The 23,943-nt window shown below is 25.8% G+C and overlaps 2 protein-coding genes and 1 pseudogene across 7 annotated transcripts in view; all 3 read right to left on the reverse strand.

Annotated features, from left to right (window-relative positions):
* Window positions 1-735: 735 nt before the first annotated feature.
* Window positions 736-7,145, reverse strand: LOC149058527 (uncharacterized; annotated as a pseudogene). The gene is made up of 7 exons (XR_016190535.1): window positions 6,862-7,145; window positions 5,988-6,224; window positions 5,435-5,897; window positions 3,779-3,894; window positions 3,269-3,446; window positions 2,191-2,530; window positions 736-1,126 (listed from the first exon to the last, which is right to left on the reverse strand). The product of XR_016190535.1 is annotated as an uncharacterized LOC149058527 (transcript).
* Window positions 7,146-9,350: 2,205 nt separating this feature from the next.
* LOC149058528 (protein cereblon-like) overlaps window positions 9,351-23,943 on the reverse strand; it is a 48,905-nt gene continuing 34,312 nt past the window's right edge. For 3 of the 5 annotated variants that reach the window (XM_089221236.1, XM_089221234.1, XM_089221235.1), the window contains 11 exons: window positions 14,272-14,664; window positions 14,105-14,191; window positions 13,200-13,261; window positions 13,034-13,089; window positions 11,303-11,502; window positions 11,098-11,238; window positions 10,392-10,508; window positions 10,217-10,323; window positions 9,888-10,039; window positions 9,616-9,830; window positions 9,351-9,550 (listed from right to left, as the gene is read on the reverse strand). In XM_089221236.1, coding sequence (XP_089077362.1) covers window positions 9,406-9,550; window positions 9,616-9,830; window positions 9,888-10,039; window positions 10,217-10,323; window positions 10,392-10,508; window positions 11,098-11,238; window positions 11,303-11,502; window positions 13,034-13,089; window positions 13,200-13,261; window positions 14,105-14,191; window positions 14,272-14,297 — 1,308 coding nt within the window. In that variant the 5' untranslated portion in view covers window positions 14,298-14,664 and the 3' untranslated portion in view covers window positions 9,351-9,405. Of the gene's footprint in view, window positions 9,551-9,615; window positions 9,831-9,887; window positions 10,040-10,216; window positions 10,324-10,391; window positions 10,509-11,097; window positions 11,239-11,302; window positions 11,503-13,033; window positions 13,090-13,199; window positions 13,275-14,104; window positions 14,192-14,271; window positions 14,665-23,943 lie in introns of all 5 variants that reach the window. The other 2 variants (XM_089221237.1, XM_089221238.1) reach the window with 2 other exon arrangements.
* Window positions 16,261-17,140, reverse strand: LOC149058529 (uncharacterized). Its single transcript, XM_089218388.1, has 3 exons — window positions 17,046-17,140; window positions 16,785-16,949; window positions 16,261-16,741 (listed from the first exon to the last, which is right to left on the reverse strand). Exons 1-3 carry the CDS (start codon window positions 17,138-17,140, stop codon window positions 16,261-16,263), a joined length of 741 nt encoding a protein of 246 aa, XP_089074514.1.

Genomic DNA, 23,943 nt, shown 5'->3' on the forward strand with positions numbered 1-23,943 from the left:
CACGTAACTGACATTTACCGAATTGTTTAGGAGGGACTTAAAACTAAATAAATTTTTTCACATTTGAGAAGCTAAAAATGTTTTAACTTATTTTTGCTAACATAGGTACTTACTTGTGATTTAACAATGTCTAATTTTTCGTTAAAATGCATTAATACCATTAAACACTGTAGTTACGAGTAATTTTTAATGAAATTGTAGATACTTGGTATTTTTCATAGTAGATGCGTGTTATTTACTACTCATAATTTGTAGATAATTGGCATTTTATAAAAAACATAAATATTTGGCACGTTATTAAATTTATTAATATTATGGAAGATAATATAATATAATATAATTCAATTATATTAATAGGTACAATAACATTAAAAAAATAACAAAATATAATTATAATTATTGTTCTTTTAGTACAATTATTCTTTATTTTTATTTCATTTTAGAATAATTTTATAACAGTTAATCACAGGTGAAATATGAATATTAAGTACATAATATAAAACTAAATTATGTTGCTATAGGTACCTAAAACCATATTGTAAAAACTATTTATTAAAATATTTGATTACATATTTTAATAATAAAAATAAACAATAACATTTTAAACACTTATTTTAGTGACTATAAAAAAAAACTTAAACAGTAACATAGGTACTAGGTAATATTTTCAGTACTGATTTTATATAATACAAACATATTTTAATAATATAAAATCATAAATAACATTATCCAACACTTACTTTGATGACTATAAAAAAATTAAAACAATAGCATAATATTTTCAATCCTGTTCTTATTAAAATCATATAAATAACATCAAACACTTACTTTAGTGACTATAAAGAATTAAAACAATAGCATTATAATAACAGTCTATGAACTAAGATATATCTTAGTTCATGTAACAGTCTTATTATATTTCAGTACAATTGGGCTTCTTGAGATTCTATGTAACTGCCAAAGAATACGGTTTCTTCATTTGACCCTGTTACATTCGTTTCCGTTTATAACACTGCATGGTTGCATAGCCTTGTTGTATTGCACTTATAGTTATAATACTCGTACTAATGGTCGTATTTAATTTCGTCCAAAACCGCAACAAATCAACTTTTATTTTTGGTGTATTCTTTAAAAAAAAAAAATAGGTATAAAAAATAAGATTAATTTCTTCTCTATAATTTTAACAAAATACGTTGAGGACACGAATAATTTAAAATTTATTTCACAATTTTTTTCATTTTTTTAGATAACTTTCTTTTTTCTATTTTGATTTTCAAACTTTATTCTAATTTTATATTCTTTGACAAATATAAGTCTTAACCAGTATTTGTATTGCAATATTTTGGTAAAGTAATCGTCTAAATAATCGTCTTGATGATATATTTTTGGATTGGAAAACAGTATAAAAATGTATGTAATTAATTTTGTATTTTGTATTACTTTGTTTTAGATCGTTTATTAATTCTTCTTTAAAACTAATTTTATAGTTAGCTTTATGTATCCTAAATCTTGTATTCGATTGTGTACCTATTAGATTGAATTACATCTATCAACTCATAATTGTCTGGTGTTCTTTCTAGTGAACAGTTAAAATAACTTTCTTCAATAAATAATGATTTATCTAATTTACAAAAGGGATTTCTATCAATATTTTTTAATGAGTTGTTTTCTTGTTTGAATAAGCTTTTATCTAACTTACAGAAGGGATTTTTATCTAACATTTTTAATGCAACTTGTTTTTTTATATTTTCTATTAAACAATCTTTTTTCATTTTACAAACATTGTTTATATCGTATTTTTTTGCTATTAACTTAAGCTCAGATACTTTCATTTTTTTAAATATAATATGATTCTGTGACTGCATTTTTTTTTTTTTTATATAAAAGAAATTGTTGTTTATTTTATTATATTATTAATGAATTTATTTTTTAATAACAAAATTTATTTTTGAGTAATGTTCTCTTTGGATATTTAATCCGACCTCTTTATGTGATTTTAATTTATTGTATAAATTTAAATTTTTTATATTATTTAATTAATTAATTTTTGTGAAATGTTCTCTTTGGATATATTATCTAACCTATTTATGTGATATTTGAATAGCAAATTATTGCTATAACATCTTAAATAAATATTTTTCCACATTCGCATATTTTAAAATCATTATTAACTGTGGTTTTCATACAAACCTTACACCATCTTTGGTTTTTAGTAAATTCATCAGGCATCTTTAAATCTTGACATCTTGGACATAAAAATACTTCCCCTGTTTTTAATGATGAAATTTGAAATTTTTTAAAAATATTTTCCATCTTAATGTCAATGCAACAATTTTTGATTTGTCAAAATTTATTAAAATGTAAGATTCCTGATAAGCTAAAATTTACAAAACATTGAACATACATGGCCATTATTTTTTTTTTTAATAAACGCTTAGAAGTTATTCTTCAATCCGATTTAAATTAACCACGACTAATCGATGCATACAGATGAAATGGTTGAATTAAAAATTTTTAATGATAATATTGTCTGAAAATGATAATTTGATTTTGTCAAACATTGGTTTTGCGTAAAATCCCGATTTTCATTATTTATTATCAAAATTACTAAATACCAAATAGTGTCACTTTTCTACTAGTAAAGATTTAATAAATTTTTGAAAAATGCATATTATTGTGAAATAATGATAAATATGTATTATAATATCTACGATATACGGTTGTCTAAATCAGTGTTTCTTAACCTGTGTTCAGCGGAACCCTATAGGGTTCTGAGAAAGTTTAAAATCACAAGAGAGAGAGACCTCCGGCTGCCGGTACTCTAAAGATAATTTTCAAAGGGGTTCCACATAAATAAACTTTAATTATTTGGTGTTCCGCGATATCAAAAAAAAAAAAATCAAAACACTGGTATACATGGTATATTTAATGTTCAAACATATGAGATTCCTTTTGCATGATGTTCACGAAAATCATAACAAGCCAACACGAGTATTTACGACAAAAATATTATATTTTAAATTATTATGTTATCTACGGTGCTACGATGGCAACGTAAAAGGCTGTCGAGGTAATTCTCCTTGGAAAAAGTAACATCCTATACATGGGACCCTGTTACGGGAGGTTCACGAATTTCATAACCAAACGCATACTACACTCGTTCAATTGAACAGACAATGAACAAAATATGGATTCAGAATATATATAATTTCTTTGTAAAATATTATACATTAGTACATTACACGTTCAAGATTAATTATTCACTGACCTGTTATGACGTCGAGAATCAGTAGAAGATGATATATAGTGGCATTTACTCGTATATTAAATGGTATGCTGAAACCAGTTTTCATGTATCGGCCAACGAGTACAGTATATTCATTGGACCCTGTTAATTCATTTCCGTTTAAATCACTACATGGTTACCTGGCATTGTTGTTTTGCCCCTAGAATACGGTCGAATTTAAGTTCATCTAAAAACGCTCAAAATCGACTTTTACTTTTGGTGTATTATTTTAAAAGTGCGAATGTGAATTTAGTTTTTATTCGCGATCCAAAGAACTAAAAAGATCCATTTTTTAATACTTAAGATTTAAAGAATTTTTGAAAATATATATTATTGTGAAATTATAACAAAAATGTATCATGATATCTACAATATACGGTCGTCTATAGTATACATGGTAATGACAGCAAGCTGCCTTAAAACTACATTTTTGAATTCTAGAACACCATTAACAAATAAAAGGTTTTTAAAGCTTGTAAAATAAACACTTACCAGCATCACTTAAACTGCAGGCTTTTTTTTTCGTTTCACATTCTCTAATTTTATTGTATCCAATGTTGAATATTCAAGTGCCCTCTTTGTTTTGTTTGTAGGAATATGATTTACTGCTATATAACAACAATATTTTAAATATAGTTAATTATTATTTATAATTTTGTATACTCTTACTATTTATAAAGTTATTTTATGATTTTGGAAATAAGAAAAATGAACCAGTTAATATCTCGTGAAGTATTAGGAATTTTAAAATAATTTTTTTTTTAAACTTTCTAGGTTTTACTATTTTACACTGTGTTACAATTTTCATAATTTTAACTACCTCCCTTATTAGATAAAACACTATCAACTTTAGATTTTCAAATGGTAATACCTATTTTTAATAACGAAAATCTATAAACATACTGAAAAAAATAATTTTAACGTTTACAGAATTTTATTTGAGTAATTAGTTTGCGACTTATTAATGCTTAAATATTCGTTCAATTTGCTGCTACTGGGCAATTTTACAAACCCAACAGTAAAAACCAGAAGTCAAAATGAAATTTTATCTCAATTTAACAATACCCATAACGGTCATTATCGATAATAACAAGATAGATAAACAATACCAATAAAAAAAAAAAAAAAAAAAAAAAAAAAAAGGTGTCTTATCATCACTCCCACCCGAACGCCAAGTGTCGGTGAACGACTAGCCAGCAGAAGCGCAGCTGTATCAGCTATAAAGTATAAAAATAACATTTTAACATTTTACACTTTACCATCATGGTTACAAAATATATCACTGGTTACTGATTCCTGGTATACGATCTTATCACGTATTAGTAGATAGACGATAATAAATGTCGGTAAACCGTTTCTGAAAACATGTGGTTAATCGTTATTCGTTAATGTTAGTTTTCCATTATCAAGTATGGAATATTAATTATAAATTAATTACTATTCTTTGACTGTTTAACCAAAGAAAACGTTTTAAGTAAATACTATGTTATGTCGTTATGTGTATTATTTAAAATATAAATTTAAAGGTTAAGCCAATTATTCCAATGCATACCATACCACGAATAATAATACGTATCTTAATTCGTGATGCATACCTGTTATATTTTTTGATCGTGTTTTAATGTTGTATTTTGGTTAACAAATTTGAATTTAATTAAAAATATACCTCTTTCCAATCAGTAATATTATAAGGTATTTGGGAATCAGATTTCGTACTTTGCCGACACCTTATTTGTATAATTTATTGGTAAGTTCAATCCAAATTTAATATATTAGAATTTTATTAATTTTTTTATTAAATGATTTATACATATTATTGACAAATAATAACCATGGTAATAAGTCGCAAACTAATTACTCAAATAAAATTCTGTAAACGTTAAAATTATTTTTTTCAGTATGTTTATAGATTTTCGTTATTAAAAATAGGTATTACCATTTTAAAATCTAAAGTTGATAGTGTTTTATCTAATAAGGGAGGTAGTTAAAATTATGAAAATTGTAACACAGTGTAAAATAGTAAAACCTAGAAAGTTTAAAAAAAAAATTATTTTAAAATTCCTAATACTTACCGAGATATTAACTGGTTCATGATAAAAAAATCACCCTGTAGTTAGTTTAATATACGCCAAATTAAATATTATATACTGTTAAATTATAGTTTATACTATTCTTCCCATGACTGCCATACTCATGTCCGTTGTTGACATTTTGCAAAAGATTTTTTGAATTTTCTGGATTTTCATCTGTTATATCTAGTTCATCTGAACTTATAAAAGATTTATCACTTGACATTGATTACTCAGATGAAATATATAATGATGACCATGTTTTTGGATTATAATGTACTGATGATGGAGTTGAAGACTGATGGGTTGCAATATGAAGCTTAGATGCAGATGATTTATTCAAATTATTGTTTGATGCTGTAGGTGGTTGAGGCAGAGGTTTAATGCTGACTTTTGTTGGATTTAGTTCCTCACTTGAACTTGATGAAAATTTTTTCTTTCTCCTGTTTTTACGACTTTTTTTCTTTATCGACATCACTTGTTATATCTGTATGATAAGCCTTCAGCTTTTTTAAATTTTTTTAATGCTTTTTCAAAATTATCTATAATTTATAATTATTAATATTTTGATTAATAATACATTATTGTATTTTAATACTAATGAAAATGAACTCTTAAAAAAAAATATTTACCATACTTTCCAAGAACTATGAGTACATTGTAAATAGACCAAGTAATAGAAGATGAAACTCATTTTTTTTACATATTTGTGGTATTCTTTATTTGATTTAAATAGTCCATTTGGAGGCCAGTAACAAGTTTTTTTGTCTGAAGATACCCAACAATCTGGTACTATTTGTACTGTATTGTCGTCAAATTCCACAATATCCCACATATTTTGTAGAACTTTGTAAAAACTTTTAACAGATCTAATCAACAAATGAATAGTATTTATAAGATATCACATTGTAAAAATAAAAAATACAATTAAAATAATAATATGTACAATATATATAGGTAATAAGAATAATTTGTTGAAAATAGTGATATTTTCACTGCAAAGCTGTACAGTCACTATGTAATATTGGAAATACGGCCAACATGTTTTCACAGCCATCATGATTCCATGGTAATGTTAGACATTTATACTTAATGTTTTTTACTGGCCAAATCTCTATATTTGAATATATTTTAATATTTTCAATATCGATCATTAAGCACAAAACGAATTACCTTTATGTATTACAATGAACTATAAATTGAACATGGACAAATCATGTTAAAATAATGAACACACTAATTTTCAATTTTAACGATTGACAGACGTCAAATTTTATTGCTATTTTATACGCGTTTGTAATCGTAAGATATCGTTTATTAATTATCATCTTTCCTATAGATCTATACAATTTATAATATAATATTATCATGAATTTATTTTTATTTTTTTATATAAATTTAATTTCTTAAAATATAAACCATTGTGCTTTGATGAGAAAAACTCGTGTGAAAATTTGAGTTATATTAAATTAAATTTCATAAATTTCATAACTACATTTTACTTACTCTTACGAACTAAATATTCTTGAAATACATTTTAAATGTATGTATAGCAGCAAACATTTCTTATATTTATGGTTCAGTTACATACTTTGTACATGTACATAACATAAAAAACATTAGAATTTTTCTTAAAATGTCACTAATATTTCTTTATCAGAGTATTCAAATATCATATTATTAACTTCCTTGAGTTTTTAATGTTATGGAGTTAACATATAATCCAAAGAATACATTTGGCATTAGTTTCAAATTACAATCAGCCATATATTTCCAGCCCAAAAACTTGCCACACTTTCCACACACAATTGTTGACCAATTATACCTGCAGAAAATCAGTTATTACAGTAATTAGTAATGACTAATAACAAAACCAATAATGTTTTATTATACCCAGGGAGCCAGCAGCCTTCAGTTGATGAAAATTTGCACCGTAAATAATTTATACATATATAAATTATATAATAAATCTAATGAAATTACAGACGATGGTTTAAATAATTAATCTTGTAATAAGTTTGTTGTTAAGAGGACGTGATACCTGCATGTGTTGTCTCCGTATTACAAATGCGTAACATGGTACATTTTTCGCTCAGCAGAACACGTGTAGCTCCGTTAACTTAAAAATTAGAGTGAACTGACCTCTTATAAAATTTAAAGGTAAGATTATTATCTAGACAACCTCATATGCTTTTTATTTTATATCAAATTTAAAGCGAGTTATGAGTATTTTAAAATTGTACATTTTTTGTGCATCTTAAAATACTCATAACTTCCTTTAAAATTTAAATATAATAAAAAGCATATGACGTTGACTAGATAACAATCATACCTTTAAATTTTATAAGAGGTCAATTCACTCTAATGTTTAAGCTAACGGAGCTACATGTGTTCTGCTGAACGTACAATTTACTATATAATGCACTTGTAAGACAGAGACAACACATGCGGGTATCACGTCCTCTCAAGTTGTTTACATTATAGGTACATTTTTTGTGAATTCTTGTCATTTCAATTTGATTTATTAAGTTTTAGATTCTGATTTTTTTAAAGATGCAAGTGAGTTGTCATTATAATTTAGTAACAATCACATTGCACTGATCTGATAAGTGATAATGACATTACTGTCATTACTAGTATAAGTTAACAAGAATTGTGTAATAATGAAGGTCTTAATGTACTTAATGAAATCTGCAGTTAAGTATTTGACGCTTTGAAGAATATCAGAAAATATTTAAACATTTTATTATATAATATATTTAAATAATTATAATAGGTATTGTTGGCTTCTAGCCAAAAATAATTTTCAGCGTTTTTCAAAGAGTAGTTTTCTGTAAATTAAATTTTTGTTATTAAAAGGATGTTAAAGCAATATTTGTGATTACCCATTATTCAAATGATAGAGGAAAATTACATAGATTTCTTTAAATATTGTCTCATATAACAATTTAAACATCATTAAAATTTATAAAAAAAAAAACATTCATTTTGAGTCAATTAGTAGGTATTAGACCAATACATCAAACACTCAAAAATCATAATAGTTTATAAAAGATATTGGGTGAAAGAATTTGAGCTATGTTGTGCATAGGTCTGTGAAAAAAAACAAATTCACTCTGATATCCTCCTATTGATGAAAATGAAATTTTTCAGAAAATTAAATTTTGAAAAACACTATAAATTATTATTGTCAATAAATTGTCGATCAAATTAGTATTTGATATGAATACTTATTTCTATTATTCGTTTAGGAGAATACAATTATATTATTGCAGATATAGCAGAATTCAATCACATAGTTCAAAAAGTTCTTGTAAATAAAGATACAATTTTAGATCTATTAAAAAAAACAAATATCAAAATCTTCATTAGATGAAAATATAATTTCCAAAAAAAAAAAGGTTTTAAGTTGCATTAACATCAATTTATCCATTAACGGATCTTCAAAATTTCAGAGAGCAAACAAAATGCTCGAAGCAGAAAGAGTTAATGGTAACATATATTAATGCTGTTACTTTTTAATTTAAATTTTTCTTCCATCCTTTCTATCTGTAAATTACAATGAACTATAAATTGAAAATGTACAAATCATGTTAAAATAATGAACACACTAATCTTCAATTTTATTGATTGACAGATGTCAAACTTTATTGTTATTTTATATGTGTTTGTAATCGTAAGATATGGTTTATTAATTATTATCTTACCTATAGATCTATACGATTTATAATATAATATCATCATGAATTTATTTTTATTTTTTTATATAAATTTAATTTCTTAAAATATAAACCATTGTGCTTTGATGAGAAAAACTCGTGTGAAAGTATGAGTTATATTAAATTTAATTTAATAAATTTAATAGTTACATTTTACTCTTATCAACTAAATATTCTTGAAATACATTTTATATGTATGTATAGCAGCAAAAATTTCTTATATTTATGGTTCAGTTACATACTTTGTACATGTACATAACATAGAAAAAATTAGAATTTTTCTTAAAATGTCACTAATATTTCTTTATTAGAGTATTCAAATATCATATTATTAACTTCCTTGAGCTTTTAATGTTATGGAATTAACAGATAATCCAAAGAATACATTTGGCATTAGTTTCAAGTTACGATCAGCCCAATATTTCCTGCCCAAATTGTTGCAACAATGTCCACAAAAAACTGTTGACCATTTATACCTGCGGAAAATCAGTTATTACAGTAATTAGAAATGACTAATAACAAAACTAATGTTTTATTATACCCAGGGAACCAGCAGTCTCCAACTAATGGAATTTCTATAGTTTTCTCCTTTAAACCATCATCTAGTTTGGTTACTGTAATTATGCTATAGAGTTCTTCCGTGTAATTGCAATAAATACCCTGGGGTCCTTCCGTGGACATAGTGATCACATTACTTGTATCGAAAACCAAAGTATTACAGCTTGATCTACCACACATGAATTTTCGCGTTGCTTTCTATAATAAAAAAGTGATAAACCTTTGTATTTACTTTAATTTCTTTAATTTTCTTACAATTCTATTCCAATGCTGTAGTTCATATTGAAGTCGTAAATTAGTTGATTCAGTACCAAGCAGCTCTCTTATTTGTTCTTGGCTGAATATACCAAGTCCCGTCACTTGGAATGACAACACATATGGGTCATCTGAGAGCTTCACACTTGTATCTTTAAAAGATAATAAAACACAAAAATGGTAGAATATCAGTTGAACATTTATTCAAAGATTGTTTTTATGGTATGTGACATGACAAACCTCAATGTAATTTACATGCAATATAATTTAATTTAATATATATCATAACAAATTATCATATTAAAATCTATTAAATTATTTAGTCTTACATAACATTTTAACTTTTTTAGAAAGTTGAGATGCCAATTCATAAACATCAAACTGTTTATAAACCCAATCTGGCCACTGATTTTGCCACATGTCACTTTTACGGGACCTTAAAAAAAAAATTATATGCATACTAAATAGTAACATATTCATTTTAAATTATTTATATTTTATTACAGTATGCCATGGCTCATATCACGATTCTTTGGATGTAAACACAATTTGTTATATGGATATGTTAATGTAATATCTGGTATGATTTTGATTTTAGCCAAAGCAATTGATTGAGCATTACTAGAAGAAAAATATAAATTATAATTACAGTTAATAATCATATTGATAATCTGACTCAAATAAAAATAAACTCTTAAGCAATAGTCAATTGATTTCTGCAGTGATGTTATACACTAGTCAATTTTAGTCCCTATGCCCAATTTGTATTATGTTTTTAAACAAGAGTAGATAGATTTATTTAAATAAATTCTTTAAAAATATTAAATTATCTGTTGATTATTAATTAATTAAAAATGAACAATCTCAAATGATTTGTCTGTTTTTAAATTATATTTATTTTAGTATTTAAATGTTTTATACCTAATACATTTTGAACTGGAGATAATGTACTAAACTACTAACAATATTCTTTACCTAAAAAGAATAATAATGTAAGTTTAACTGTAACTGTTGCAATTGACTGGTAACATAATTTTAGAAATAACTGAATTGAATAAATAATATTTACTTTCATATCTATCACTATTTAAATACATTTAAATGTCTACATAAGTATATTTTATAATTCATTCATCTGTAGTCTGTAAACACATTCAATTATAAATGGAAATTAAATACTTTTTTTTAATAATTAACAATCATCAGTTACCTTTCAGGAAATTTATTGATTTGTTGAATTTCAAATCTTTGGTGGCCCATAGCTTTAAATCGTAATAACTGAGTAGTTTCAATGTCTGCACAATGTTCGAAAATCTCAGCAATTGTTCCAAACATACGCTTGTTTTCATCACTAATAAAAAATAATAATTTAATATTATTATCTATAAGTGAATAACTAATTATATATGTTTTACAATTTGTAGCAAACTCCAAATGAGCGATTGTGGGAGAAGGCATATTTTAATATAAGTTTAACATTTGAACAATGAGCAATAATAGGCAGAATTTGTCCAGGCATCAAATTTAAATTAAAAAAAATAATTGGCAATGAATGAATAATGCCTTCTTCATATGCTGTGTGTCCAGAAGCTTCAATAAGTCCATCTCCCACATACTAAAAGAATACACAATAAATTATAAAAATATTCAACTAGGTATATATTTGAAGTGTTATATAACACATTAGTTATATAAATGTTGAAGACTAATTAAATTGTTTGTTAGTATATTTAAATTTATTGTTATTGAGTTAATTAAAAATAATTAAATGAATTAAAATACATTAAAATCATAGCCCATAGGTAACTTTGTTACATTACACATTTAATGTAACATAATGGCAGTATATACTTGTTTACTTGTCCCTGTGCTCAGGCACGCCCGCAGAGATGCAGCTCAGGGGGGGCAAACAAAATTTTTTTAAAATAAAAACAAATTTAACTTTATATAAAATTACACTATTAGTTCTAATATTTATAAGAAAGAACATACTTAATACATTTTAAACAAAAGGCAGACATTTCAATACGGTCAATTATGAAAAATGCTATCGAAAGGAAATGTGAACATATATTGGGAATTATAATTTGTAAGATATCGATATCGCAATCGCAGAAACCGCTAATCGGTTTTATTGGTTTTAATATTATATTATCTGTAATTCTGTCGTAAACGTCGTACATTATACGATATAATTTATAATCCCGTTTGCTTTATTGCTTTCCAAGTATTTTGATTTGATGATTATAATATTATGTTTTTCATACAAGATTTCGGCAATTACGCCTAACCAGCCAAAAGTATTGAAAATAATCGTAATGTCTTTTATTGCGATTAAATACCTCCTATATGACTTGTTAGATACAAGGATTGTCGAATAGTCACTCAAGATCAACTTTATGTAAAAAAAACTTCCAATTTCGTAAGTGACACGAAAAATCTCAGGGGGGGCAATGGCCCCCACTGGCCCCTCCCTCCGGGCGTCCCTGCCTGTGCTGGAAAATTAGATTTAAAAAAAAGAAAGAAATAAACTTGGAAGCCTAAAAGATTGATATACCACATACCTACAATTTGAATGCACATTGAAAATTTAACTTATAGAAGACACTAAAAAAATCTGATACATCAATCACAACATGTTATATTACATTGAATAGCAAAGTGCAAACACCAATAATTGTGTTAATTTAGCACATGTGAACAATATTAAATGCTAAATTTATGATTATTTAAATTTATTCACAGTACATAGTGAAGAAGAAATATTACATAGAGCATACAAATAATAAATTAATAGTTTTTTAAGAATTTAGGCTGCATATGAAATTAAGTATTTTAAAATCTATTTTTGGTAATATTGGACAAACCTATATAAAATGTCAATAGGAAAAATAACTTATGTTCTACACATTTTCCAAAATCATACAATCTGTGTGAATATACTTATTCTGTTCTAAGACAATCACTTGGCAGCATTCAATTTAACATTTGTTTTTGTTGAGTTTATTAACAACTATTTAATAGATTTTTATGCTTGTAATTGTATAGTTTATTATTTTTTTATTCAATAGCATCAAGTGTTGTACAAGATATTTTGTTTTTTAAAAATGCTTATTTTTACAGATAGACAATGAAAATTTAATCACCTTATGCGCTGCAGTTAAACTTTGATCGTAGTGTTTTTCTATTTGAGGTTCTGGGACTAAATGTAATAAGAAATATGGATTAATTTATATTTTTAAGATTTATAAAATGCATAGTTAATAATAATTTTTATTCAAAAGTATCAGAATAAATATATTTTATACTTACTGTTAACAACCTCCCTTCTTTCTCGATAATATCTTTCAATAGCTGCATTTACAAGCTCAAAACTAGAATAAAAATCTGAATGAAATTCAATACGATTTTAATAATAATAATAATTATTATAATAATACAATTTTATTCATCTTTGTTGTTATAAAAATGTTTCTTATACATAAAATAATAGTTTTAGCATAAATTTATATCAAGATTAAAAATATCATAGTTTATTCATTTATATTAGTCAAGAGATAAGAAAGTTATACCTTAATAAATTATGGATCACAATATAAATGTAAGAGTGTGGAGTGTTTAGATTTTGGCCATTCTGACTCACTTACTTAAAAAAAAAAAAAATGTTTTGAGGGGGGGGGGCTAATTTTAAAAAGAACTCTGAACAATTACACTAATAGTTCTGTGAAATAGTTTTATTCGACAATGCTTTCTCAATGCTTACAGTTCTTAAATGAACCCAGTGCTGAGCGAGACAAATCTGAAATAACCCATATTAAGCAACGTAAAATTTACCAACCAAAAATTTAAAATAAACCCGTCATGTAGGTACTATAAATATTACTTCTATTATTATAACTATTTAATAAAAATATTATTTAGTAATTATTTTTCACTTTCATGTTGAACACCTGCCCACCCACCATAATATAAAAAAATGGGAGTAGATACAAATGTTGTGCGCAGATGTATAAATGTAAAATCGCAAACTTCAGAAGGCTATAATAAGGCTATATAATGGTTTCCACAATTTTTTTTGTACCATCGTTATTCACTCATTAAAATAAATTTGAATCAATAAAAAAATCAAAAAACATGCTGGGTAGCATTATATACACTCTTACAACAAAATTGACCACCCAATCCATAACTATAAATTATGTTACAGTAACACTCACTTGTTGTAATCATCAGGTAGGAGGTTATAGATGTTTGGGAAGAAGAAGTTGTTTCTATGGCTATGGTCCAATTCTACGATATGATCACTATAAATGAAAAGAAACTCATACATTAAGAAATATGACCACCCAACCAATAATTATAAAAATATTTAATAAACACTCACTCGTCGCTATCAAAGTTGAGGTTCATGTTTAAGATGTTCAAATTCACACCGTTTGCTTGTTCGAGTTGTTCGATAACAATGAATAAAAACAATTGGCAGGCACTAGGTAGCGTTCGGCTCAGACTAATTAAAACGTCAACAGGTCAATACTTCAACAGGATCTCTTGTCGAATGTCGCCTCGTCGAAAAAATATTAAATAATATTGAACGAATGAAATGATAGCATAGTTGACCGTTATTGTCTAACAGCGCTGTCTGCTGAGGCGCTGACATAGATAAGCAACTCCCATGTTATAGAAACGAACCGTTTAACAACTCTACAATCGATAGTCATTGTTATATCGATTATATAGCTTATCGATAATTAACTACTATTACTATCGATGATTTCGTCTAGAAATAAAATTGTAGGTAAGGAATTTAGTAATAAAAAAAAATTAATTATTTTCTTATAAGAGATCATTTTTTATTAAATCGTTATCAAACAAATAATTGTATAGCTGTATACAATTAATTTAGTAATATAAAATTACAATAAAAAGTAATGTAACATTAAATATATTATATATATTTAAATAATAATAAGCATAATACAATATAGGTACATTATTTGTTTAATAATAAGAAAAAATGAAATATAAAATTAGTATTCATATTATAATATAATAAAATAAATAAGGTTTTTACATAAATTAATATGAGGTAAATAATAAATTGTATTGTAAGATTTTGGATCATTATATGGTATACATTTTATATCACACAATGTACATGGACTAATAGATGATTATGAGAAATTTGGTTGTCTTGATCAAATTAGTTGTTTTAAGTTTGAGAATTATATGGGACAGCTAAAAAATATGGTACGAAAACAAGACAAACTACTTCAAAAAGTAATTAATAGATATAATGAACGTTGTTTGAAATTAGACAATAATATGGATGAAGATAATAAGATTAAACTAATATTTAAAATGATTCATAAAGAAGGGCCGTTACTTAATGAAACTAGTTTTCCACAATATAGAGTTCTAGTTCACGATAAATTAATAATTAAAATCAGTGTTGAATCCAGGTATAGTAACATTAATAGTAATTAAAAAAGAAAAAAATATATTAGGTAAATGAACAGTACCTAAGTAAAAATATTAATACAATATAAAAATAGATTGTAGATTAAAGTTGATTCATCTATATAAATTATAAATTACTATTATTAAATATGATTAGCGTATTCGCTTTGAAGGTATAACGAGACACATTAAAAAAATCAAGTGTGGCAGAAATAAATTGGCTAAAAATAGGACTCGAGGGAGGAATGAATTAGTACCAATGTTTGTTTTGTAGAATGGGATTTTAAACAAATCTAAGTTACTTGTGTTTTTACGAGGAATAAGGAAATTTATTAAGGCTAAAATCTCAGGACAAATAACAAAACCGTTTAGAATGTTAAAAATGAACATTATGTCAGCTAAATTTCGTCTTACTTCAAGTTGATAAAATCCTATAGAATCTTGAAGGTGTCTAACCGAGAAATGTGATAAAGGATAACCTATGACATGAACTATTCTTTTTAAAAACTTAAATTGGACATTATCTAAATCAGTATTATATGTTGAATAGTCACTTGACCAGATAAGTGAACCAAATTCATGAACCGATCTAAATAATGAGTAATAAAGAGTTTTTAGGCAGGTAATATTTTTAAAATCATTTGTATTTCTGTTAATGAAGCCAAGCATCTTATATGATTTATTAACCATTACTTTATGATAAGCTTTAAAGCTATAAGACTTTTTTTTTTAAATATATTCCCAAATATTTAATTGAGTTTACATTTGAAATTGGAAAATCATTTATTTTATATTGAAAATTAAAAGAATTCATTTTACGGGTGAAGGATATTACTTGAAATTTATTTATATTAAGAGGAAGATGGTTTTTTTCACTCCAAAAATAGAGTTTATTTAAATTGGTTTGTAAACTATGTTAGTCATTAACCGATTTGATTTTACAAAATATTTTCTCATCATCAGCAAAAAGAAGAATTTTCATAGAAGGTTCGGAAATTAATGGTAAATCATTTACAAATATTAAAAATAATAAAGGCCCCAAGTGAAACCCTTGCGGGACGTCTAATAACGTAAGATAATCAGTCGATATAAAAAATGATATTTTAACAGCCCGAGTTCTATCTACAAGAAACGAGAACAACCATTTAAGGAAATTACCTCCTATTCTAAACAACTCTAATTTATGATATAATAGTAAATGGTCTACTTTATCGAAAACTTTTTCAAAATCAGTATATATAAAATATACTTGATAACCTTCATTTAATGATGTTATTAAGTAATCATGGTATGTTATTAAATTAGTAAAAATTGAATATTTACCTAAAAACCCATGTTTTGAGGGACTAATGAGTCCCTGAGTCACTGAGTTGTGTTGATATGATGGTCTCAAACATCTTAGGAAGAATCGAGAATTTGGTAATTGATCCAAATTTTTACATTATTACTATCGTCAGATTTGTTAATGGAGTGACAAAAGATTTTTTCCAAATAAGTGGAAAAATACCAGTTTTCAAAGATAAATTAAATATGTGATTCATAGATTTGGCAAAGACCAAACAACATTTTTTTAATAAAATAGGAGGTGAACAATCAGGACCAGTACTAGATTTTTCATTAAATTATGTTAGATGTGCTATGGACTAGCGTCCCGCATTGCTTAGTTCACGGTCAACTAGGTAATAATTATGTAGACACCACCTGAGAGGGTAACAATTCCAAGGGAGTGGCCATGGATTATTAAAATAATAAGAGACTACTAAAGCTAAAAGTTGGGCGTGGACACCAAATAACATTATGTAAACAATGGGGGATTAACTGAACATTTATGGAAACAGATAGATAGGCGTTCCATGTCCTCAGGACGTTAGACACGACTATGGGATAAGAATTCCAAGAAACGATATCCAAACTAGGAATATACTGTCATAATAATAGATACAGTATTATCAAGCATGCAGCTGCACGGGATGTGTACTGATCTTGTATGTGGGCGAGTAACATTTCCGTCAGTCTAGATAATTATACCACATCCGTGAGAACAGCGACAAGAACGAGTAGACTATGGGGAGTAGAGGGTAGCACTATATAAGGGACCCCGAAACGGCCTGTATTCAGACGCGACTTGACCAGACTAGCCAGAGCACCTTCACGCCAGTCTGTTGCTTAATTTAATTTATTGGACTTAGAAAAATTCTTATAAACAATATTTTGAACTTAGAAAATATTCGAGTCAAACCGAATTTATTCTATCATTCAGAATACTTAACATACATTCAGCTTTCATGTTATAAATAAATATATGTTTTACCACAATAAATAAACAATTAATCTAATTAAGAAGAATTCTACGTTGTGTAATTAACTCAAGAGTCACCTTCCAAACATCATCCTTGACTACTGATACCTGTAGGCGACGTGATCACTACAGATGCTCAATTATATCATCTTCAGATATAGATATAGAATTTAAATTAAGATCATTACCAATAATATTGGATATTTGATCAAATTTGTTAAATACATTACTTTTAGAATAAACAGAAGAAAAATATTTAGAAAATAAATTTGTACTATCGTTTAAATTATTAGCAGATAAATCATCAAAGAAGATTGATGTAGGAATAATGATTTTTTTTTAATATTGAATATATTTCCAAAAGGATTTCATATTAAGATTAATATTGTTTTCAATTTTGAGAACATAATTTGAATAAAATTGTTGATATAATTGCTTATATTTAACCGTTGTGTAAGACATAAATAAAAGTTAATCGTGATAGTAGATGGCCATGCTAGAGTAAATATAAGCAAAGTCAAATACGGTTCTGCTTACTATAACTAAATAGACCAAACGCTGTATCTTAACATTTGCAATGTTTTCAGCTTTGTTTAGCAAACAGACGGTCCGAATTTCTCCGTTATCAAATATTTACCTCTATTATGCTAATATAGCATAGAAAAATCCATTTCGAAATCGTATGATATCTTAAACCATTCTATTGAAATTTTTGTTCCTAAAGTAAAATTAAACCTTGAACACCGGCATTCCATAACTTGGTCGAACGCATCTCTTGGAAATTTAATTAACTTAAAAAAGCTTGCTCATAAAAAATTTAGAATTTCTAATTCTCAGACTGATTATATGGCTTTTTCAGATTTGCGTAAAAAATGTAAAGTTTTATCTATGAAAGTTCATTCTAATTATATTTTTAAAATTGAAAACAACATTAATATTAATTTGAAATCGTTTTGGAAGTATATCAATTCTTTAAGATCTAATCGTAATAATATTCCACTCTCGGTCTTTTATGATAATATTACTGCAGATAACATGAATGATATTACTAATGTATTCGCCAGTTATTTCTCTTCAGTATATGATACTAATAAGGATATTGATATCGATTCATTTGATATGCCCGATATTCACACTCAACATTTTTTTTTCAACAATTGTATTATATCTGAAAACGAAATTATAGATTTTCTTGGTTCTCTTAGTGAAAACGCCAGTCCAGGGCCTGACGGTATTCCATCATTATTTTTAAAAATGTGTTGTCATATTATTGCTAAGCCTTTATGTTATTTATTTAATTTATCCTTATCTAATGGTATATTTCCCGAATACTGGAAAAAATCTTTTATATCTCCTATTCTTAAATCAGGTAACAAAAATGATGTCAGAAATTATGGACCAATTTCTAAATTATCAATTTTACCGAAAGTTTTTGAAGCTATTATATCTAAAAAAATTTCTAATTTACTATCTAATAGTATTGGTTTGTCTCATCATGGTTTTTTACCTAAGCACTCTATTAATACGAATTTATTAGTTTATCAAAATTTTCTTATTAACAGTCTGGATCAAGGTTATCAGGTGGATTCAATATATACCGATTTTGAAAAAGCGTTTGATAAGGTTAATCATTCTTTACTATTTTTAAAGTTAAAACATTTTGGGTTCGATAGAAACTTTCTAAATTGGTTATGTTCCTAATCTTTGTAATAGAACTCAAGTAGTTAAAATTTCTTTTCACTATTCCAATGAATACTTAGTTACCTCGGGAGTTCCTCAAGGATCTCATTTGGGACCACTACTTTTCCTTATTTTTATTAATGATCTTCCTCTTATTTTAGATAGTTCGGTGAATATTTTGATGTTTGCTGATGATGTAAAAATTTACTGTAAAGTCAAAGAAGATGTTGTTGACCAAAATTTGTTGCAATATAATTTAAATAAGCTTTTATTATGGAGTAAAAAAAACTATTTATCCTTAAATTATGATAAATGTAAAATTATAACCTTTTCACGTACTAAAAGTCCTGTTTTCCATAATTATCTTATTGATAACCATCCTCTTAAAATATGTTCTTCTATTACAGATTTAGGTATTTGTTTTGAATGTGATCTGTCGTTCAAAATAAATCATAAAGCTATCATAAATAAAGCGTATAAAATGTTGGGTTTTATTACTAGGAATACTAAAGACTTTAGAAATCCTATTTGTTTAAGAAATTTGTATACTTCTTTAGTTAGATCAAACCTAGAATTTGGCTCTTTAATTTGGTCTAATAACTTTTCAACATATTCAAATGAGCTTAATAATATACAGTATAAATTTCTGAAAAGAGTTGCCTTTATTACGCATTGTACGATTTCCAGAGACTCGTTTCTGCTGGTTCAAGACGCTATAGGTATTGATCCTCTCAACATTAGACGTGATCTTATAGATATAATGTTTGTTTATGATATTTTAAATAATAATGTAAACTGCCCAGCTATTTTAAGTTTAATTGGATTTAGAATACCTAATAGATATACGCGAAATTCTGATTTGTTCCATATACCTAATAGTAGTATAGATGTACCATTCCTGGCGCACTCCCATTTTTATCAGTAAAAGATCACAAAGAAAACAATGTGTAAAAAGATCAGACAATTGAAATGCAATAATTATTAAAATATTTTTCATAGAACTTATGATATTAATAATTGAAAATTGAAATGCAATAATTATTAAAATATTTTTTTTTTTTACAAAACTTATATTATTAATAATTAAAATTTTTTTTAAAAACATATATTTAAACGCATGCCCAATGCAGGCACACATTATTATTATAAACATTTTTTAATAGAACAATTCTATTAAAAATATTTTTCTAATCTTTTTGATTTTGATTTCTAATTAGTGTATTCAGATGGTTTACAAAATCATTTCTATCTATGTTTGTTTTATAATGTCCCCAAGCTAATGTATCAATACCATTGTCCAAAATAAATCTTTTATCATCATAAACACTTAGAGCTTTTTTGTTTTGTTCTACAGTAAAAATATCATGTTTCTTAGTTCTAAATAAATTTTGTTTAACATATTTTGATTCTTTTGTTAGTAAACAATTTTCAAAATCATTAAAACATATTTTATTTTCCACAACATTTTTTTTAACACCTTTAGCTTTTTTAATTTCTTTTTCAGTATCTAAGATTCGATGTGAATATAATTTGGATCTTAAACCTATAAATTCAGTCATAATTTTTCCATTTAACTCATCTTTAAACTTTCCTAAGACTTTTTTGTTAACTAAAGGTAAACCATAAATATTATCTTTTGAATAATCTGAAGTGTCAAAATGATCTAACATAATTTTCATATCTTGATAAAAATCATTAGTTTTTATTTCTAATATTAGTGAATCTGTATCTGTATATAACAATCTAACTCTATTTCCATATTTTTTCTTTATAATATTATAATAAAAATCATACATTAACATTTTAGATAAATCTAAAATACACATTCCTAGATTTATTGGTTGTTTGAAAGATATTTGTGTTCTTTTCATATGTACTGCAGCTAAATTTTCTGTAAAAATTGTCCTTCTATCAAAATTTGGTTTTGCAATTAATTTGTCTAAGCTGAGTGCATTAGAACATAATCTTATATCAACATGATTTCGAACATTCATCATAGTACGTCCATAAACACTATTATTCATTAGTTTGAAATAGTCTTTTTCAAACTCATTCTTAGCTTCTGATCTGAGATTAGTATTAAAATCAATATACACTTTTAACCAAGGAGATTGACTAAATTCTAACACTCTATGAATTTTCTCTATCTTTAATCCTAAATTAATATATAATTTTAGTGTTTCATAATGTATTATATATTTTTTCTTATCATACAAAGTTGTTAATAATTTTGGGAGTTGTTCGTTATCAAAATGTTTTTCTGGTGCTAAAGGAAAATCTGAATGTATATCATGAAGTTCTTTAGGGTAAGATAAATCTACTTCTAAAATATAACCTTTACATGATTTATCAGAAATATTCATTACATCAAAATTCTTCACATTATCAACCCATTTGAAATCTCCAGTAGGTAAATATTTACTCATTGCCCACCCATAAAGATTATTTGCATCCAAATATTGTAAAAATATTGACTCCTCCTTTTTTTTAAATTTATCTCCCATGTATTTATTGTTTGCTTTTGAATATCTTTGACTACATTGAGATAAACCACCTCGAATTCCAGATTCGAACATCAATATTTGATCTATATCTGTTAATAAATCTAATTTTACTTTTGTCATTCTTAACATACAATCCCATGCAAATCCTGGTGTTGTGTAATACCACATAGGATCTAATTTATATTTTTTTAAAGAAATATCTCTAAAATTTTCTATTATATCTGTTGATAATAAAACATCGATCTTATTATATAAACTAGTGAATTCACGCATATTTTGTATATTAAACACTTTCCAAATTTTCTGTGAGTTTTCATATTCCTCTTTAGTTATATTTTTATTAGTAAGAGAACTATAAAATTTTTCAATAGGAGGTAAACATGTTTCATTAAATTTTTCTTCACAATCCATATACTCATAGGGATAAGCTAACTTTCTAGTAACTAAATCTAAATGTTCTTCAGGAAAATATTTACTAAGTTCTTTAAATTTATTTTTTAAATTTAATTTTGAATCATTTCTTAAATTATTTGTTAACTTGTCTAAAGAACTAGGTAAAAATTTGAATGAATCAATAAATCTTAATTCTGTATAAATTTTTATTTCTTCGCCTTTCCTAGTTACTTTACGTGGCATCATTTTTGAAAAAGAAATATATTTTTCCTCATTATTTGCAAGTAATTTTATTTTTTCATTATCATTCCCAAATTCTTTTATAAATAGATGGGCATCATAACCTGAAAGATTATGAAAAACAATTGGAATAAAACGTGGATTTTGATAATTAAGATTACAGATAGAATGTGCTGCTCCTCTATATTCTCCAGTTAAGTGGTCATGATCCCGAACTTTTCGCATATTTTTATTTTTATTTTCTATTTCGTTTTTAAGTTTATCTTCATACAATTTTAATTTTTTAGCATCACCGTCTTTAACTATTTTAAATTTTTTGTAATATTCAATAACATCTTTAATTATTTTAAATTTTTTCTCTAGCATTGGAGGTAAATCTGATAAATATCTTTCACAAATATGACATTTATCAGATTTATTATAATAATTATTTAATTGTTCTGCATTCAAAGTTTTCATAGGAACTATTTTATCATACATTTTAGAAATAAGTATTTCTTCATTTTTCATACATTCATAAAATTTTTGAGCAACGTTTGGACCAGAATATTCTACAGGAGGTTTATAATCATCATTACTATATTTAATATAATAACAAAAATTATTAGGTATATGTTTCTGATAGCATTTTGTAAAAGATTCTGTATCATTTGGTTGACAAGTATATATTGGTTTAAGTGTACATTCAAAGTCAGCATAAATCACAAAAGGGACTCTTAATGAATGATTATAATTTTGAAATTCTAAAGTTTTATTATAGGCTTCTGGTAGAACTATTTTAGCAGCTTTATTATTAGCACAATAAATTTGATGGTCATTTAACTTATTTTTTGTATCAAAACTATTTAAACACATTTTACATATAAGTCTTTTATGACCATCTTTTGTCATTTGACTTCCACAAAGTTTCCATAAATCCTTAATCCAACAATAATGACCTTTATTCTTATTATCCTTTCTTAAATACATCAAATCTATATGATTGGTTTTTTCTATAATAGTTACTTCTAAAGGTACAATTACTTTTTTATCTAAACAATAAATATTAATAGAAATATCTTTTGTTCTTTTAACAAATTTTGGAACGTCTGTGGTTTTTACTGGAAATTCAATACCTTTTAATGCATTATCAAATTCATTTTCAAAAGGAATATATTTAGTTACTCTTTGCGCATCTTTTTTAGCAGGATGTAAAGCAGAGAGTATTGCCCAAAGAAAACATTTATCATCTTTATTTTTAACATTGATAATAGCTTTTTTATCTCCAATATGTTTAGGTAATGTAATATATGAAGAACCCTTAAAAGGAACATATTTATTTATATTTATTCCCAAACTTAAAATTTGATGAAGTCTCCATTGAGAATCTTTCATTTCAAACACTTCAATTTCATTTAAAATTTTAATTTTTTCATTTGTATAATAATCATTTAAGTCAGAATTTGTAGTTAAAATTTTATTTGTTGTTTTAAAATTATATTCT

The sequence above is a fragment of the Diuraphis noxia genome, unplaced genomic scaffold, assembly GCF_037042655.1.
Source record: "Diuraphis noxia isolate RWA-SAM2 unplaced genomic scaffold, SU_Dnox_SAM2 contig0002, whole genome shotgun sequence".
Taxonomy (NCBI): Eukaryota; Metazoa; Arthropoda; class Insecta; order Hemiptera; family Aphididae; genus Diuraphis; species Diuraphis noxia.

Bases quoted from the DNA above. Each gene is read 5' to 3' on its own strand.
- LOC149058529 (XM_089218388.1), bottom strand. From the start codon at position 17,140: ATGTTATTTGGTGTCCACGCCCAACTTTTAGCTTTAGTAGTCTCTTAT. The intron at 16,950-17,045 runs GTGGTGTCTACA...TGAAAAATCTAG, and splicing joins TGGAATTGTTACCCTCTCAG to TACTGGTCCTGATTGTTCAC. The intron at 16,742-16,784 runs GTAAAAATTTGG...ATTCTTCCTAAG, and splicing joins AATCTGACGATAGTAATAAT to ATGTTTGAGACCATCATATC.